The sequence below is a fragment of the Danio rerio genome, chromosome 6 (assembly GCF_052040795.2).
Source record: "Danio rerio strain M-AB ecotype USA chromosome 6, GRCz13ab, whole genome shotgun sequence".
In the NCBI taxonomy this organism is placed as follows: domain Eukaryota; kingdom Metazoa; phylum Chordata; class Actinopteri; order Cypriniformes; family Danionidae; genus Danio; species Danio rerio.
This window is the reverse complement of record NC_141026.1, coordinates 42,542,988-42,562,500: the sequence shown is the minus strand read 5'-3', so window position 1 is coordinate 42,562,500 and position 19,513 is coordinate 42,542,988. Positions and strand designations below refer to the sequence as shown.

At 34.3% G+C, this 19,513-nt stretch overlaps 3 protein-coding genes and 1 long non-coding RNA gene across 10 annotated transcripts in view; 3 read left to right on the top strand and 1 right to left on the bottom strand.

Moving 5' to 3' along the window:
- Positions 1 to 2,121, top strand: part of si:dkey-28n18.7 — a 25,512-nt gene extending 23,391 nt beyond the window's left edge. The window contains exon 6 of the long non-coding RNA NR_170248.1: positions 466 to 2,121. This is a non-coding gene — a long non-coding RNA (si:dkey-28n18.7). The remainder of the gene's footprint in view (positions 1 to 465) is intronic.
- Positions 1 to 19,513, top strand: part of pfkfb4b (6-phosphofructo-2-kinase/fructose-2,6-biphosphatase 4b) — a 514,755-nt gene that overhangs the window by 118,924 nt on the left and 376,318 nt on the right. The window lies entirely within an intron of this gene.
- ttll3 (tubulin tyrosine ligase-like family, member 3) overlaps positions 1 to 19,513 on the top strand; it is a 63,864-nt gene that overhangs the window by 7,556 nt on the left and 36,795 nt on the right. The window lies entirely within an intron of this gene.
- slc4a8 (solute carrier family 4 member 8) overlaps positions 1 to 19,513 on the bottom strand; it is a 51,228-nt gene that overhangs the window by 20,368 nt on the left and 11,347 nt on the right. For 5 of the 6 annotated variants that reach the window (XR_015493962.1, XR_015493963.1, XM_087257712.1 and 2 more), the window contains exons 2-9: positions 12,488 to 12,569; positions 12,208 to 12,369; positions 10,246 to 10,381; positions 7,539 to 7,699; positions 4,145 to 4,333; positions 2,128 to 2,216; positions 481 to 638; positions 180 to 267 (exon numbers count right to left, since the gene is read on the bottom strand). Coding sequence is in view for 4 of the 6 variants with exons in the window: in XM_087257712.1 (XP_087113838.1) it covers positions 180 to 267; positions 481 to 638; positions 2,128 to 2,216; positions 4,145 to 4,333; positions 7,539 to 7,699; positions 10,246 to 10,381; positions 12,208 to 12,369; positions 12,488 to 12,569 (1,065 nt within the window). In the remaining 2 variants the exon portion in view is untranslated. Of the gene's footprint in view, positions 1 to 179; positions 268 to 480; positions 639 to 2,127; positions 2,217 to 4,144; positions 4,334 to 7,538; positions 7,700 to 10,245; positions 10,437 to 11,167; positions 11,394 to 12,207; positions 12,370 to 12,487; positions 12,570 to 19,513 lie in introns of those variants that run through there. The other variant, XM_087257715.1, reaches the window with a different exon arrangement.

Below are 19,513 nucleotides of genomic sequence, written 5' to 3'. Positions count from 1 at the left end.
GCTGACAAATCTGCAGCAACTGCGTGATGCTATCATGTCAATATGGACCAAAATCTCTGAGAAATGTTTCCAGTACCTTGTTGAATCTATGCCACGGAGGATTAAGGCAGTTCTGAAGATGGTCCAACCTGGTACTAGTAAGATGTACCTAATAAAGTGGCCGGTGAACATGGACTAACCTCATCTGTCATGATGGTGGCCATGGAGCGACCAATTTCATGGTACTGCTGGGCTTTTCCATCAGGACCAAGCAAAATGAACAAGAATCTGTAAAGAAAAATAAGATTAATAATAACTTTATGAGAGGGCATTTATGACATTAGTAATTGGCAACATCATAACACTTTCATTTCCTATTTTTTATCAATTTGGTTGTTCTCATTTTGTGGCACTTTGAATAAAAACATCTAATTAAATGTAAAAAGAAATAGGAAAGGAAATGAAAAAATGTATATGTATTTGCAGTTAAAGAGTTTTCACCTTGTGGGAATGGGAACTTCAGTGAGTCCAGTCAGCAGTACAGCTGGAGACAAGCGAACAAATGCAACGATGGATCTCTCTAAAAAGTCCAGCTCTCCAACCAGCACATTGGAAGCTTCTGCTCCAGTAGGAATCTTTTTCATGAAATGTGTGTCCACCTATGGAGGAAGATGGTCATAGCGGTGTAATTTGCATACTGTTGCAACATTTCGTAAAGGCTGTTACTCTAAAACAACTGCTGAAATGGGAAGAATATTTTATTTATTTATTTTCAAAATTTGAATAAATTAATAATAATAATTAATTCACATCACAAAATGCAGCTGCCAGAGTTCTTACCAGATCTAGAAAATATGACCATATCACCCCAATTTTATCCTCCTTACACTGGCTGTCTGTTAAGTTTCGTATTGATTATAAAATATTGCTTCTTACCTACAAAGCTTTAAATAATCTAACTCCTGTTTATCTAACCAACCTTGGCTCACTACAATCCAACCCGCTCTATAGGATCTAAAAACTCAGGGCTTCTGGTAGAATCCAGGATGGCAAAGTCTACTAAAAGAGGTCAGGCCTTCTCATTTATGGCTCTATGGCTGGGACTCGTGGAGTGCGCATCGATGGATTTCCTCGTCAGTGTTTGGATTTTCAGCAGTAAAATCTAAACCACACTGAACTGAACTAAACTGAACTTAAACTCTTAAAACTGGCAAAGTTTCAATTCATTAGAACAATGTTAAGCTGCTTTGACACAATCTACATTGTAAAAGCGCTAAATAAATAAATGTGAATTTAATTAATTTATGAAGGTATAAAAAGCAGAACCACCCAACTATCTGTATCAGGATTCACAGATTTCAATCTGAATAATCAATTATTGGTTTTGACTGAGACTGAGATCTGTAAAATCTATTTCAGTTATTTTTTCTTTTAAGTCATCCAATAGTTATACTTTTTTTCAACCTTATTTTAGTTATAGATGAATAATTAATCTTGTGGTTGTTCTACTTACAAACTCCAGCTGTTCATTTGGGTCAGGGTGACAGTTATAGATAAGACGAACAGCAGGTATGTAATCTGATTGGGGAGTCTCTCTGCCATCTTTACAGCCACTCTAAATGGCTGACATCTGCTTCATTACAGCTAATTTCCTGTTTTGATATGTGGCATAACATTACGCAAACAAGCTGCGGTATCTATACAGACCACCAGGTGGCAGTGCTTGTGTGTACGTGTGAGTGCGTTTGTCCCAGATGTTCTTTGGTAATCGATACTCCAGTGGGCAGGCAGAACACAAACAGAAATAAACAGATTAAAGCTGTTTGGTTTAATAGGTTGACATAACACCATCTTTCTTCTCATGTGCTTTAATATATATATTTTTATCTTTCTATTTCATAGATTATTTATTCGTCTGCTTCCCCTAAAACAGGATGCATTATTTGTTTTATTAGGCTTTTAAATGATTTTTTTCATTATGATTGTAACCATAAATTTCTCTGTCTGAATTTGCTAAACACATTATGCATTTTGATCATTCTTGAGATTGTGCCATTTGTAATTCACACAAACCTATGAATGTCTCTTTTGCTATGGTTAATTTCTATTTTTTTTAAATGTAAAAAAAATAAACTTCAGTTCTAGTACCTTGCTGAGATCCATCTGGCCAATCTCTGACGTTGCTCCGTTCTTTATATCTGTGCTTGTTGTTGGAGGCTGAGGAGATGTTGCAAGACCTGGGGGATGCAAATAAATCTGATAAAGATCGTATTCCCATAACATCCCAAAATATCCACAACATTATTTCTCAGTTATTACCAAAGAAATTAGAATTTTTTATTTATACGGTATAGGGCTGCAATAAATACAACCATTAAAAGGCAATTATTTTACCCCTTTTACAAGATGTAAGATGAGCCTTTGGTGTCTCCAGAATGTGTCTGTAAAGTTTCACCTCAAAATACCATTAGATAATTTATTTTAGCCGCCAACATATGGCCATTTTGATGTCAGAGTACAGCGTAGCTTTTTTTGTAGCCTGTGTCTTTAAATGCAAATGTGTTGGTTCTCCCCGCTCACTGCCCCCACATGCATGTCTGCTTCTCATGCGTTACATCAGATAAACAGCAGTCAGTGATAGAGACAAACACGGATAAAGCAGAAATACAGATCATTATTAAAAAATTGTGAAAAAAGTAAATTTATTTCATGTATTTGTGGTGAAGTTTATTCAAGCCTGTCTGAAATGATGAGGCACACACAAATGCAGTTTGCAGTACACACACACCACACGCATTTACTGACACCATGCAGCTGTGGTGATTATTGCGGTCAAGGATTACATGGGATTTTACTGTCTTTATTACAAAAAAAGTTTTAAACTTATAAAAATTACAGAGAGTTGTAACAAATATTTTAATCACAGTTTATTTGCCAAAAATATTCTGTGGACAAGTGCATACATGTTATTATAGAAACATAGTGTCTGTCAATCGATTGGGCGGGTGGGGAAAACCGCAGTCCTTTATCACATTGCTGTGGGCCTCAAAATTACTGGGATTTGGGTCTTATTTTAAATTCAGGAAATAAAAAAGAGGCTTGTTTTCTTTATATTACTCCAATATGACTGTAGAAACAATTTACCTACACATAGTTCTGTCTAAACAGCTTACAAAAGTTGATTATCATCATAGGTACCCTTTAAATGTTGGTAAATGAGAATGATATAGCATAATCACCAGCCAAGTTATATCCACTTTTGATTTCCAACCACAGATAGGCAAACCAGTAATCCAGTTAATTTTCATATTAAACCCACAAGGGTACCGCTCAGAAAGTGGCGTAATCTGTAAAGCCTCTTTTTGGAGCATGATACTCCCCACTGAAATTCTTCCAATATTACTGATGATAGTCTGACCTCATAAAAATGATTTAGTCAACTTTACTAACTAAATAAGGCAATTCTGTTAACAGAATAATTAATAAAAAAACAGCTTTGTATTTCTTCTTTGATAACTTTCATATTGATAGTCTTATAGACTTCCATTGTTAATGCATTAATGTAAACTTTTACACCTTCTAGTTTGCTCCTGAGTTGAGGATGAAATATAGGCTTATATTACTCGACAGAAGGGACAAACAATGATGTGTGTAGAATTGTGCTTTCACCGAATATGAAAGCACAGGCAGGAATTTATATCAATAAATGAGTTTTTTAGGTTTATTGCTGTCCTTTCACTTCAGAAAAATCACTGTAAGAGCTGAGTGATATGCCACAACACATAAACATACATCACACATTACATTTACATGTGTCTGTTGCCTCATTACAAACATATGTGATACATTCCACCATATACACATTAAAGTAAAATTTTAACAGACCTTACGTCTCTTCACGGTGGCATATAATACATTTATTATCCATATATCCCGCATTTTACATTGTGAGATGTTACTTAAAAAATTAAAAACGAGGAAAGAATTGTTGTAACCTCACTTGAAAATGTTTTGGCCAATCAAACACTGCAAACAATGTTAAACAATGCCTTTTTTACTCTGGGATTTTACACTCATTTCATTTTACATTTATTTCCATGTACTGAACTCTTATTATTCAGCTATAATATTCCTTTGTGATGCAATGTTAATGATTTTAGCTCACCTGTCTTGTCCATAAAGTGAGTTTCACTATGTCTCCTGTTGGCTTCTGTGAGGGTTTTGACCATAGGCAACAAGTTGTTCCTCTTCTTGTCATTCTGGTGGTGATGCCGCTTCAAAAGTGCCTCTCGGACCTTCATTCTCACACTGTCATCCAGTTCATGAGGCGTCTCCTGTTTTTCAAGCACCAAATCTAAACACAACAAACCAGTTCACATTAGAACACAGACACATCAGGTGCATCATTAATCTGTATAATGCTGATGATTATCGGCCCCATATTTAGGATTTGTTTTGTTTTATTCAAGCGTTCTAAACACTGCAATGCTTTCACTGCGCTCTGTAAAACCTCCTGATGCAGCACTGTAAATCTGCATCCCTCTCCTCCAACCTTTACAGTATAATTAATTCTCCTCTCCCTGTCCTTCTCTTTCTCCAGCGTTAATCTTGTTCTTACCACTACTGCAACACTGATCAGATCAGTCATGTTTCAATGAGACGCAGGATGTATTGCGAGTCTATTGGATGTCAGTGGTTGACAGACAGTACATGTAAAATGAAACAATACGTCTGAGTGCGTTTGTATGAATTATGCATAAGAACTTTGTAGCAAGGCCGAAACCAACATTGATGGAAACTTGTTAATTGAAAATTTACTATTACAATTAATTATGTTATTTAATAGATGATTTTTTAAAACTTAATCAAATTTTTTTTATTGCAACATTCCTGAACATTTTTGTTGTTTTGTTGAATTGCACCGTAAGTGTGCTGTTAATAGATTTGCACAATGAAGTATTGTTTCCAAACAAGTGTTCCAATGTCAGCTCAGGTTACCAGACATTTCCAGCCTCTCACACATGCACAATTTTAAAAGAAGCATTGTAGCGGTGAGTAGAAAACTAAATGGTTACCAAATAATATTTCATATTTGACAAAATTTACAATTAACTGAATACAGAATAAGTTGGGTCTTGCATTAAAAAATAAAGTGCCTATATTACTATACAAGAGACCACACTCTATACGAGGATCATCGTTTCTGGGGAGTATTTGGCATTTAAAAGTTGACTTACATGTAAACATTTTAAAAGCATTCATTTAACCTGCATTTTGTTACTGAATATTCTGAAATTTATATTATAGACATTAATACCATACACGATACTGAAGTTTTATTTATTTACTTATTTAAACAGGAAAGTGCCATTGAGATACAATATCTCTTCTACCAGGGAGTCCTGGGCAAGACAGTCAGCATATAGGACAGAGTTACAGAAAAATGTATATCACATAGACACAAACAAAAATAATACAAACCATAATCAATTATTAAAACATGTGCATTGTTCTGAATAGACAGACTTTAATTTATTTTTAAATATGGCAATGGATAGTACAGATTTCATATGCAATATATCTTGAAGCCCATTCCATACATATGGCGCATACTTGGAGAATGCAGATCGCCCTAACTCTGTATGAAAAAACGGCATCTTAAGTAACAGTATATCTGCTGATCTGGTATTATAAGTATTTAAGCAGTATACCAACAAACTAGGTATACACTACCTGACAAAAGTCTTGGGAACAACAAATATTTAACCATCTACCGCAGGCATTATAATAAATCTATTAAAAACATATTTGACTGTTTTTCTTTTCTTAAAATGGCTTAACTTGAAGTGCTGTAAAAAATGTGGAAAATTTTTGTTTTTAAGGTACTTTATGATATGTTGCCACATGGCAACAATGTCCAACAATGGATCTAACTTAGAAATTTCTCATTTAAAACTTTCCTTACAATGAATTATTTTGTTGTTTGAAATAATTTAATTGGTGCTGCAGTATCATTAGCTTTAACACAGAATTTATAAATGACGCCTTATACACATTTCCAACAACTCATATTCCAATAGCTTTCATTTATTCCATTCTTTTTTTGCTGAATATTATTAAAAACAAACCTAATATTGTATAATCATGTATACAACATACAGTAAATATAAATACTTTCTCCAGTAATTATTATAAAAAATAAATAACAAGTCTAATATATCCAGATGCATCAGTATAATGTAGCTACTAGCTAACAATGTTTATATATATTATACTATATACTATACTACGCATGTCTTATCTGCCTCTGAGCTAACTTACCTGAACTGTCTCTATCAAATGTCCAGTCTGCATCATTCTCATGGTCCCTAAAACCCATCTCACCCTCACTTTCATCTGCAGGAAGAGCCAGTTCTGTCCTTTTCTTGTTTCACTTACCATAGAACATAGTGGTGTTCACTAATACACTGTTCCCTGTATTCATATCTATTCAAAAGTAGTATTGCCATTAAAACTACATTTTATCCATAATGCAAATGTCATTAACATACAAGTAATCAACATTATATTACTAGCATACATGTTGTTATTGTTACAACTTAAAAGTTCACAGCTGACCTTGCTAGCTAGCTAACCCATTGCAATATTGCATGTTCCTCTATTGCACAGTGCTGCCATTTGGCAACACATACATTTTATTGATTTACAAAAAATTGATTTAAAAAATTGTTTATTGTGAATATGTCATCATTACTGGAAGTGATGTTTCAGATTTTTTTGTGGATCTAACATATTTAATCCTTTGTTTTTACTGATGTTCACATTTGCTTTCAGCAACTACTCGCAATAAACACCAGTCTTTCAGAAATCATGCCACAGAAAAACACTAAGGCAGTATACTGCGGTATTTATCAACTAAAGTTTTACTAAATGTACCAAGCACTTTCTTTCTACTTTGTATTTTTCCTGCCCTCTTTGCAAAACTTCAGTATTTCTTCCAAACTATGTATTCCAATGGAAGCTCGAGTACTGTAACTTCACATTTCCAGCCACTTAAACATACATAATTTAAAACGAAAAGCCACAACTTCTACACTATAAAGTCAACCTATAAATAGCATCAGTTGCCTCTGCATGTTATTTTATTCACATAGCAAATATGACACACTTAAGTGCGCATTTAATCTCCCTCCTTCTCTTTAAGTGATGTGCAGTTGACAGCTGTGCCACTTGATTCTCAAATTATGAGCCCATGGGTGGTTGGTATGAGTGTTTGTATGAGTCTATCACCAACATGAGTAGGTGTGTGTGAAGTACAGGTAGGCCCAATACGCTGCAGGACCCACAAATGCTGTACCATTTCTCACTTATTTCGTATACTGCATGATTAAATACAAGCTTTGCTGTGATCTGATTATCGATCATGATAAGCCGATTGGCGAGTGAGCACTTAACACACTGACATTTCAAGAACCATTTAAACTTTTAAAGGTGGCATTCTTTTCAAATGTGTTCCTGTTTTATGCGCAGAGAGCCATTCCCATTGATTTCACACTGACCTGCTATTTCCTCAATGCTGCCTGCCTTCATGTCCAGCAGGACGGTCCCATTAATGATGCAGCTGCGCAGTTCAAACAGACTGTGGAGAGAGAGAGTGGCTACATACGGCTTACTCCACCTCTCTCCTCCATCCTCCACATCTTCTTCGAACTTTAGCCACCTGAGAGGACGTAATGGAAACAAGAGGTTTATATAGACCATCTCTTACTTCATCAGCTTTCAGAGGGCAGCAGAGTGTGTGTGAGGCTTTTAAACTGGGGTCCAGAGATCTCTCAGGCACCACAGGAGAATGTATGGAAAAACAACAACAATAGCGTAAAGCAGTGTGAAAAAAGGAAAAATAAATAAAATAGTTATAAAAATAAGACTAAAATAAAGAATTACTACTACAATTAAACATTTTACAACATATATAAATAACTAATATAAATTATTTAAATAAATTTTTTTAATAATAAGTAATAAATACGGTGCCATAGATTAGAGAATAACAATACTACATGGGAACAGGGAAAACATAAGTACATGTTTTCCAAATAATAGTTGACATGTTACATTATTTACAATGAAGTGTCTACTAATAAAATATAGTAATACAAATTGAAATATTGGCTAAATTATATTTATACTCGACAAAAGGGACAGAAAGAGATGTATTGTGCTTTCAACGAGTATAAAAGCACTGGCAGGAATTAATATCAAGACATCAGTATTTTAGGTTTATTGCTGTGCTTTCACAGTAAGAGCTGAGTGATATGACAATGCATAAACATACAATAAACATATACTCAGCAGTTTACATGTGTCTGTTGCCTCATTAAAAACCTACACATTATACATTTTAAACTATTAAAGGTTAAATTTAAACAGACCTTACGCCTCTTAAGGATGGCATTTAATAAATTTAATATCCATATATCCCACGTTTTACATTCTGACATGTTGCAGGCAGAGGAGATAGCATTCTCCATGACAGTGCATGGCTGACTGCTTCACAGAACGTTTTTTTTCTCTTTTTTTCTCCCATAAAACCTGTTTCGTTTTTAAAATAAGAGTACCACAAATATAGAAAGTTTAATATAAGCTTGGATAAACTAAAAATAAGGAAAAAATAGTCATTGTTGTAATCTTACTAGAAAACCTTGTGGGCAGTTAAACACTGCCTGGGGCATACAGTTGAAGTCAGAATTATCAACCCCCCTGAATTATTAGCCACCCTGTTTATTTTTTCCCCCAATTTCTGTTTAATAGAGACAAGATTTCTTCAACACATTTCTTAACATAATAGTTTTAATAACTCATTTCTAATTGATTTATTTTATCTTTACCATGATTACAGCACATGATATTTAACTAGATCTTTTTCAAGGCACTTCTATACACCTTAAAGTGGCATTTAAAGGCTTAACTAGGGTAATTAGGTTAACTAGGGAGGTTAGGGTAATAAGGCAAGTTACTGTAAAATGATGGTTTGTTCTGTAAAATATGGATAAAATATATAGCTTAAAGGGGCTAATAATGTTGACCTTAAAATAGTGTTTAAAAATGTTTAAACTGTTTTTATTCTTGCTGAAATAAAACAAATAAGACTTTCTCCAGAAGAAAAAATATTATCAGACATACTGTGAACATTTCCTTGCTCTGTTTTACATCATTGGGGAAATATTTAAAAAAGAAAAAGAATTTCAAAGGAAAGGTTAATAATTCTGACTTCAACTGTACATATTAATGATCCTCTGTGGATCATCGGTGTCTGTGTTCTGTTCAGATTAGCCTGTTTTACCCTCTCAGTATTATATATATATAATAGGGACTTGCATTAAAAAATATATAAATACGCTAACACTACAATAAGGCTGTATTAGGTCATGTTAGGTATTGTATTTGCTAACGTGAACAAACAATGAACAATACATTTACTACAGTATTTATTCCTCATAACTTTAGTAAAATAAGTTTTGTTTATTAATAAATTTGTTTATTATTAATTCATGTTACTGTAACTCACGGTGCATTAACTAAGATTAACAAGCATGAATTTGGATAATGCATTAGTAAATGTTGAACTATAGTTAATAAATGATCTACAAGTATTGTTCATTATTAGTAAATACATCAACAAACATTAACTGATGAAACCTTATTGTAACGTGTGACCATAAATAAGTGTTGCTGCTTTTTTAAGGAAGAGTTTCCCACAAGGATCATATTTGTTAACAATTATCATACAGTGTGATGCTATCATGTCAATATGGACCGAAATCTCTAAGGGATATTTCCAGTACCTTGTTGAATCAATTCCACGAAGGATTAGGGCAGCTCTGAAGGCAAAAGTGGGGTCCAACCTGGTTCTAGCAAGGTGTACCTAATAAAGTGGCCGGGAAGTATATATTCTGTCATAACTTACACATTCCCAACTTACAATCTTGTTTGAGTTGCTTTCTTTTGTGGAACAAAACACAAAAGAAGATATTTTGAATAATGTTGGAAATCATTAAGCGTATTTTCTCAATTTACGTCAATGGCTATTGATTTCCAACACTTCAAAATGTTTTCTTTTCTGTTGTACAGAAGAAAGAAACTTGTGGAGCCTCTTTAATGTCAAGTAAATTTTCAGTTTTGGGTCAACATTCAAACTCTTGAATAAACCAATATTTTGTCACTGAAATGTGTGGACATTAAGAAATATAAACAGTACTTTTTTACCTTGCAGTTTCTTTCCACTCTGCATCTTTGCCCTCTTTAACACAGATTTCATCAAGCTCTGTGAAGAGTTCATGTGCCACATGCTCCTCGTCCTCCTCAGTGCCCAGAATAAACCGAACCCTCTGGGATGGAGTATCTGAAAAAGAAAGATAGAAAGAATGAGAGACACAGACAAGATGATATTTGTAGACCTCATTTTCACTGTGACAGAGGAAGCAAAGAAAAGAAGCACAGTAAACAGTAATCTCACCAGAGCATTTTTTCAGTGTATGTTATTGTAAATTTGAGTTCATGTCTTTCAGTTTTGTTGGCTCAAGGGCAAAACGCTGAGAGGATGTAACTAGGTTCTAAAGTGTATTTATTTTAGCGGCTATAAATAACATCTAGGCCAAACAATATTTGATGCCTTAATTATTACACTATAATAACTTATTTATTTATTTTAAGATTTTATTTTTCCTGTGAGAGATTGTTTTGAAGGAAAATAATGTAAGCAATATGCAGACTACTTAAGAGTGCTGATAATTTAATTATTTAACATAGACACTAAGCTTTTGCTTAAAAGCTTAATGTAATGAAACTTAATGCCTAAGTTTTAGAAGCTTTATGCTTTATAAAAATCGATATCTAACAATTGATTGTATTTGTTAAGTTTTTTTGTAGACTGTCTTTTGTATTTTTGTGTGATCTATTTGTCAGTTTATACAGCATATATTTTAGCAAAACATTTGGTTTTTATTTAAATGTTAATATTTCAGCCTCATTTCTTTTCATAAATCTATTTTACATTAGATACAATAACTGAAGGACACAAAAAATCCCCATTAAAACTGGCAATTATTCCTCCCAGTGCAATTTAAGCTAAAAGTGATGCATTCCTTGTTAAAATGCTAATATTTACTAGTTTTGGTAAAATTTGTACCATTTCCACACAGAAATGGCAACTGATCCAGCCGAGGCGACAGCGCTACCCACTCATTTATATCAGTTATATCTAAATCTGAATGTGTGTGAGCTGTATTTTTATGTGACACTGAACAATAATAAATATGTATACATTTAAAACTAATGTTGTTTTTGATCATTGACCTGTCCAAATGAATAAAATAAAATCTGCTTAGCCTTCAGTATATGGAAAGTCATAGCCTTCTTTATTGTTGTTGTTTTGTTTTTTTTAAATCAACAGCTGCATTATTTAAACCAGGATTAAATTAGGCTATTTATCAACTGTCACACAACCTTTAAAATGATATATATGCATATGATATATATATTTTTAAGATAAGCCATGCTTCAGACAAAAATGTTTTATTGTGTATATTTAATAATTACTGTAAAACATCCAACCTTAAGTTTTTAAAACCCTTACAATGACTCTGGTAAATGCATCTGTCTATGAAAGTGTACAAAACTTATTAACATATTGTTTTGATATCTATGTGCAAGTTAACATTTAAAAGTTATTTTACATTGTTAATTTTTTTAATATTAACTAATTTTCTCTTTTCACCTTAACGTTGCATTAGTACGGCAATAGATGGCGATATGTGCTTTTCAGTTGAATCATTCAATCAACATTCAAATACTGATTCATTCAGGAGCATAACTTACCGAATAAGCAGTTACATAAATAACGTTAGGCTGATTTATTTAACGGAATCATTTATTCAAGCCGCTCGTGTTTTGTTGCTCGCCTCAGAGACGCCCACTGGTAAATTTTCATCGGTAAAATATTAATAATGGCACTGTCAAGGCTAAAATGTAAGCTACTCTAGTATTAAGTTGTTTTCACTTTATTTTTTATTTTTATTTTTTATAAGGAATATGCCATAATAGCCGCGCTGCTTTAACGTTACATTGTAATCGGACGGACTTGCCGCGAGTGTTCATTTGATCTTCGAATATATATGCGCCTTTGAACCTGAACCAACAAGTGCTTTTTCCTTGACTTGTTGCCCTCACCGTGTGCCCCTGGGGTACTTTCTGAGTTGTCGTCGTCCTGAGCTGAGCCTCCAGCCCTCATCCTGTCAGATCTGCGGCGGTGTCTGGAACTGTGCGGCCGGTGATGACGGTGAGACGGTCTGTCCATGGGCATCCGCACACCCACAAAAAGAGTCCTGTGACCTGTGGTCAAACGATACAGCACTGATTCACTGCGATTAAGCACTTGATTTGACTTCACTGCTGTTGGCTGTATCACATGAATGACTGTGTTTTTGTGTGCGTGTGTTTGTACACTAACCCTCGAGCTCTTCTTTCTCATAATGGATATTCAGAACTGAGCTAGTGCCTCCATGGTCCACCACTGCTTCCTCACCAGGCCTCTGTAAGAGATGTTTGCTTAGTTTAATGAGTGTGAAAAAAGTACATTGACTACCATTCACTTTCTTTTTCAATGAGTTCAGCTTTTAAGCTCTTTTTGTGGTTTTCACACAAAAATCAATGTTAGGACTTTCCATTTAATTTAGGTTATATATAATAATTATATATATATATATATATATATATATATATATATATATATATATATATATATATATATATATATATATATATATATAGAGAGAGAGAGAGAGAGAGAGAGAGAGAGAGAGAGAGAGAGAGAGAGAGAGGTGCAGGTAGATAGATTTGTATAAACACCCAATTTATGTGAATAATTATTTTCATTTAAATTATAATTATAAATTATAATTTCTTCATTTGTGTTAATTTTAATTTACTGAATTAATTTTATTAATTAAAATATTATATTTCATTTTTCACTAAACATTTTCACTCTTTTGTGGCCCTAATATCTTTTAGCTATCGTTCACTATGTATTTGACTTATTTTTGTGTCAGTTTTCATTATCTTTGCACGCATTTAGTCCCCACAAGGCAAACAAACCTGAACACAACAAAGTCAGACTTTAATCCAACTGCATTTGGAATGAGAGCCCAGTTGCTGCAGTGCACAAATGATGAATGTGTGTGAGAGGAAAAAAAGAGTTATTACAGTGGACCGGGCATGAATAAGATGAAATATACTGTGTTGGTAATCAGTGGCAGCAGATGCTTTCTTATCAAGCTTCAAGGGGTCAACTTGTAGTTTTTGGTATGTCATTTTGTATCATGTTAATTTATTTTGAATAGTCATGTCCATTATACTCTCTCTCCCTCTGACCCTGGGTATTTAAATGTTCTTTAAGCCTTTTGTAATTAATTTATTTTCTGAAAAATAGGTTTTTATAGTGTATCGGGATAATTAGGATCTTAATCAAAAGATTAAGTTTTTATTTATAGTTCATTCTTTTGCTTAAACACTAGTTTATAATAAGTTAAAAGAGGTACTTCAAGAATGTACTGTACACTTAATGGCCACTTTATTAGGTGTTTGCTTGTTGAATGCAAATCACTACTGTAATAAGCCAAATAACAGAAACTCTGTGCATTTAGGCATGTAGACATAATAATATGCATAAGTCTAAACTGACCATCAGAACAGGGAAAGGAAGGTCATTTATATGTCGTTGAAACTGACATGTTTTTTGGTGCCAGGCAGGCTTTCAGGATTTTTTATGCACATCCATATAGGATTTACAGAGATTGGTCAGAGAAGGAGAATATATCCAGTGAACAGCAGTTATTTTGGGCAAAAATGCATTTTGGATGCCAGAGGTCGGACTGGTTCAAGCTAATTTAAAGGCAACAGTAAATCAAATAGTCACTTTATGACTGAGATTTGCAAAAGAGCATCTCTGAACACACAGAATATCAAACTTTTAAGCTGACCAACCAAAACTGGACAATAGAAGATTGGTGGAAATGTTGTTTTGTTTGATGAGTTTCAATTTTTGCTGTGACATTTGAATGGTAGTGTAAGATTTTGGCAAACAGCATCTGTTCATTGATCCATCCATTCTGGTGGTGAAGGATATTTTCTTGCTACACTTTGAACATTTAAATACCACAGCCTAACTGAGTATTGTTGCTTACCAAGTCCATCCTTTCATAACAACAGTGCTGAGCTATCCATCTAGGATCCTTTACTGAAGGTGCTATCAAGGTGTATCTATGGAGCCAGATCAGTCTCAAACAATGATACATTTACAAAATAAAATTCACACATGGACAGCACGATTCACATTTACTAAAAACAATTAGTAAGTTCAAAACACAATTCGTAAATACACAAATCCAATTCGTAAATTCAAAATGCAAGTCATAAATATTCAAATCTAATTTGTGAATTCAAACACAATTCATAAACACACAAATCCAATTCCTGAATTCAAAACACAAGTCATAAATACACAAATTCAAATTTCCAACCCGGACTCATTCTGAAAACGTAGTCCCGTGGACATTTTTGGAGACCGCGAAATACATTCAGGAGGTATGTATTTTTGCAGTTTTTTTTTTTTTCGTGAATCTGTGAGAGGCTACAGTGCACGCTTTTTCACGTCTCAAACGTCTCTCGTGAGCACCGTTCGTGCCCGCGCTGTTCTCGCGTGAACCCGCCAGAGGCCGCTGTCGGAACGACCTTCCGCCAGTCTGTCTGAATGACAGAATGATTGACCGTGCGACTGGTCAATCGGCTGACCCACCCTCCTCCTTCCCTAAATCCAACCAACGATGATTTACAATAGCCGTCCAGAAAAAGAAAAGGCCTCATCTGATTTTTACCATGTTTTCGGATTTTGACCACATTCTCACCCTGTCATGAACTTGTTCGGTATTTTTTTGTTTTTGTTTTTGTTTTCTTACCTGATTACTGGAACCGCTCTTCCCCGGATTCGAACCCGGTCGTCGTCATGGTCAGCCCCTCTCTGCGCCTCTAGTCTACCAACGTACACGACGAGCTAACCGGACAAACTGGTTGCGGTGGGAAAGCCCTCCACAAGAAGGTGACCGGCCGGCCGGTTGGCCGGTCAGCAAGCACCGAATGGTACAGCGTGACACCGCCCGCAGCGTTTGCTTAAAAAAAAAATGAAACACAGCCATACATACCTCCGGCCACGTATTTCGCGGTCTCCAGAAACGTCCACAGGACTACTTTTTCAGAATGAGCCTGGGTTGGTCATTTCAAAATGCCATTCATAAATATATCTATTTCGTAACTCAAAACATGATTCACAATTTTGATTCTAAAATTCAAAACACAATTCATAAATACACAAATCCAATTAATTTGGGAAAATATTAGATTTTTACTTTTGAATTTACGAATTGTGTCTTGTATTTATGAATTGTGTTTTAAATTTACAAATTGGATTTTCTAAACGTGAATTGCTCTTGTATGATTTTTTTACTGTAAATATATTATTTTTGAGACTGATCTGGCTCTATAATATCGGATGATCAGATAAAGTGACATATCATGACACAAGCATAATTGTGCAATCAACACAATTTAATAAAAGTTGGGTTATATAAGCATAAAATCTCCTTGGCTGACTTTGTGTTAGCCTGTAAATAAACGGTAGCCCCCACCTCCAAACAGAGATTTATTACTCTTCCAGTTCTTCACTTCTTTCTTTACATTCGTATTTGTGCGTGTATGTGTGTGTGAGATATCCCACAGGGATGCTGCTATCTTTCCATGACAGAGATGATTCATCAGTGTGTTTTCTGCTGAAAGATAAGCCTATAATTCATATAAACCCAACTGAACATTTTGTACATCAAAAATGCGGCACATGAGAAGGTGCAGATTTACAGACTTGACTGTACAGAGCAGCAATGAAAGATTCAAGCAAAACTTTATGAACCTATGGCTTAAAAGTGATCTATTTTCAGCTCCTGAGAGCATCACTATTGTTGACCTCTGCGATGCAAATGATGCAACTCGTGGTCTGTTCTGTTCTAGCTCGAGGCTCACGTGTACGTTTGATCGCTGGGAGTATCGATTAGCTGTTATATTGTGGATCAGCATTGAGGTCAGGCATTACATCCTGTGTTAAAACAAACGCACCAGTAGCTTTCCACTATAATAGCAACCGCCTTGTTTTCAACATCCCAACTAACGTATAATTACCCTACAGGCATCTTATCAAGTTCCACCAGAACTGCAGTTATTACAGGCTTAAGAAACAATTGCTTCGAAGGATGCCAAGTTTTAAGCTTAGTTTCCTCAATTGCAAGACCACCAACTGAGATTTGTATTAATATTTTCCCATGCACTCCTAATAGATTGCAGACCACAATGCAGCACACCTATGACTATACCACATTTCTAAATGGATGCTGTTCTGTTTTAAAGGTTTTAAATGAAATGAATCTTCATTTCATCAAGATCTTTTCCCTTAAAAGTCTTAATAATAATAATAATAATACATTTTATTTAAAGGCGCCTTACTAGCAACTCAAGGACACTGTACAATCAACAAGAGCAATAAAACAACAAGAGAAATAATAAAATATAAACAACAATAGTGCAAATAAAATTAAGTATTAAAATTCATCTTAAATAAGTGGGTTTTGAGTTTAGATTTGAATCGTGTGAGGGAGTCAATGTTTCTGATGGCAGGTGGTAATGAGTTCCAAAGTCGCGGAGCAGAGCGGCTAAATGCTCTGGACTTAAATCAGCGACCTTCATGCTGTGAGGCGACAGTGCTAACCAATAAGCCACTATGCTAATTTGTCTTCTTATTTTTAACTTCTTAATTTAAAAAAAAATTGTTTTGAATGTTTTTTTTTCTTTATTGTAGACAGGAAGTGATATTACAGAAAGAAAAGGGGGGCTGGGATCGGGGAAAGGTTCTTGAGCTGGGACTTGAACTCAGGCCGCCTAAACGCAATGGCACTATATGTCCGTGGACAGAACACAAAGTTTTTGGCATCCACAAAACATATTATTTTTTACAGTTGCATAAAAATATACACAGACGCACTTTCCATTTCACGTATTGGCAATTAGTCAACTTGACAGTGTTTTATTTGTTTTTTTTTTTATTGATTTTTGTAATCATACTGACAGTTATGACAAAACAGAAAGAAAGTCTCGTATCGTTCAGACTGCCTTAGTGCCCTTGTCATGGATCATTTGAGCAGTTATTGTCATTTAAACACTCACCCAGGGGAAAGGAGAAAATAAAGATAGAGCTAATCATGTGAACAGATTAATTAATAATTCATCATCTGCTCTGTGCCACTGGTTTCCAGCTCCTCTCTCAATCTCTCCTTGTCTTTCTCTCTTTATTGGCCTGACATGAGCACAAACCCTAATTAAAATCATAACAGAACACTTGAGCTGACTAGACTGATCCTGTGTCACCTAGTTACCTGTCTGTGTTTGTAAAGTACGTTTGTGTGCCACTCACAAAGACAGATTTTCCACTGGCAAAAAATGGCCCCTTCTCAACATCAGGCAACACTTATGCAATCCCCGATCAAAAGTTAGAAATGTATTTCACATAATTTGTGTAATGTAGTATAAATTACTGCTTCAGGCTACTGCATATTGCAGGGTTAATTGTTGATGCTTTCTTGATGCTTTATTTACGCAAGGATGCATTTAATTCATCCTAGTATTAAAGAAATTTAAAGAAGTGTACAATGTCACATCAGCTTTATACTACAAATAAATGCTGTTATTTTAAACATTCTAATCATCAACAATTAAGACTTTTTGTTTTTTTTACAAACATAAGGGTGTCCGCTGGGTCTTAAAAAGTATTAAAAGTCGATAAATCAATGTAGAGATATTTAAGGCTTTTAAAAAGTATTAAAAAGTCTAAAATGCTATTTTGCAAGGTATTAAATTTGATATAACTTTTGAAAATGCAATGTATAGTTGTATTGTTGTATTAAAGCTTGCACCTAAGTGCTACGCACCTAAATCTGTGAAAATCAGGATGCTGTGTAGTTTATGAAATCAATAAAATCCTGCTAGATTTGACATCATGCTGCTTTGTTTATTGCAGTAACACCATTATTTCTGCAGATCTATGAGCGGCAACCTGCTGATTTAGCTAGATTTAATAGATTATTATTCAGTATACGATCAAGGTTTTAGCTTTGGATTAATTTCTTACATTAATATTTATAAATATACTATAAGTTAAAATATCACCAGTGTTTCCAGTTGACACCTAAAGTGGTTGTAAGCTCTTAAAATGTATGGAAGGAGTCTTAAAAGGTATTGCATTTCACTCTCTGATAGTCTGAGCATGCTTTTACCCATTTTAAAGACAAAATTATGCGATATATATTTGCGAATTAGAACAAAAAATAGTCAGAATTGGCATGTATTTAACTGCAATTTTGACTTCCTGAGATATAAAAGCATTGTAATTTCTAGTGTTGTTTAAATTTAGCAATAATGTGAAAAAAGTCATGACTGCAAGCTTTCATAGTCAGATTGGTGATATGTAAATTTACAAGTGTTTATATATATATATATATATATATATATATATATATATATATATATATATATATATATATATCTTCTTGTTGGCTTAGTCCTTTTATTAATCTGGGGTTGCCACAGAAGAATAAACCGGCAACTTATCCAGCACATTTTTTTTACGCAGTGGATGCCCTTCCAGCCGCAACCCATCTCTGGGAAATATCCATCCACACACACACAAACACACAAACACACACACACACACACACACACACACACTCATACACTACGGACAATTTAGCCTACCCAATTCACTTGTACCGCATGTCTTTGGACTGTGAGGGAAACCCACGCGAAAACGGGAAGAACATGGAAACTCCACACAAAAACGCAGAGGCTCAAACCAGTGACATATATATATATATATATATATATATATATATATATATATATATATATATATATATATATATATATATATATATATATATATATATATATATTGCATATTACAGTAAATAAAGACAAAACAATTACATTTTAAAAAGTATAGAAAGTATCAACTTAAGTGCATACAACAAAATAAAATAAAAAACATAGTAAATAATAATGCTTAAAAACAGCTACAATTGTACAATCACACAATACACTTGGAAAACTTGTGAAAAAAAAAGAATCAATTTGCTGGAGCAAGGACTTGGTCTATTCGCCAATATAGAACATGTTCTTGTATATATTTCTTAAATGGCTCTCAAATTTTTTAAAACTGGTTAGATTAACTTTTAGGCGGTTTAATTTTTTCCAACCTTATAAAGAAAAAGACGTCACGGATCCACTGAGTTGGGGTTGGAGATTTCTCATCCTTTCACTCAAGCAAATTCAGTCGTTTGACCAGGAGCATACTAAAAGCTATGCAATCAGCTTGTATCTTTGTAAG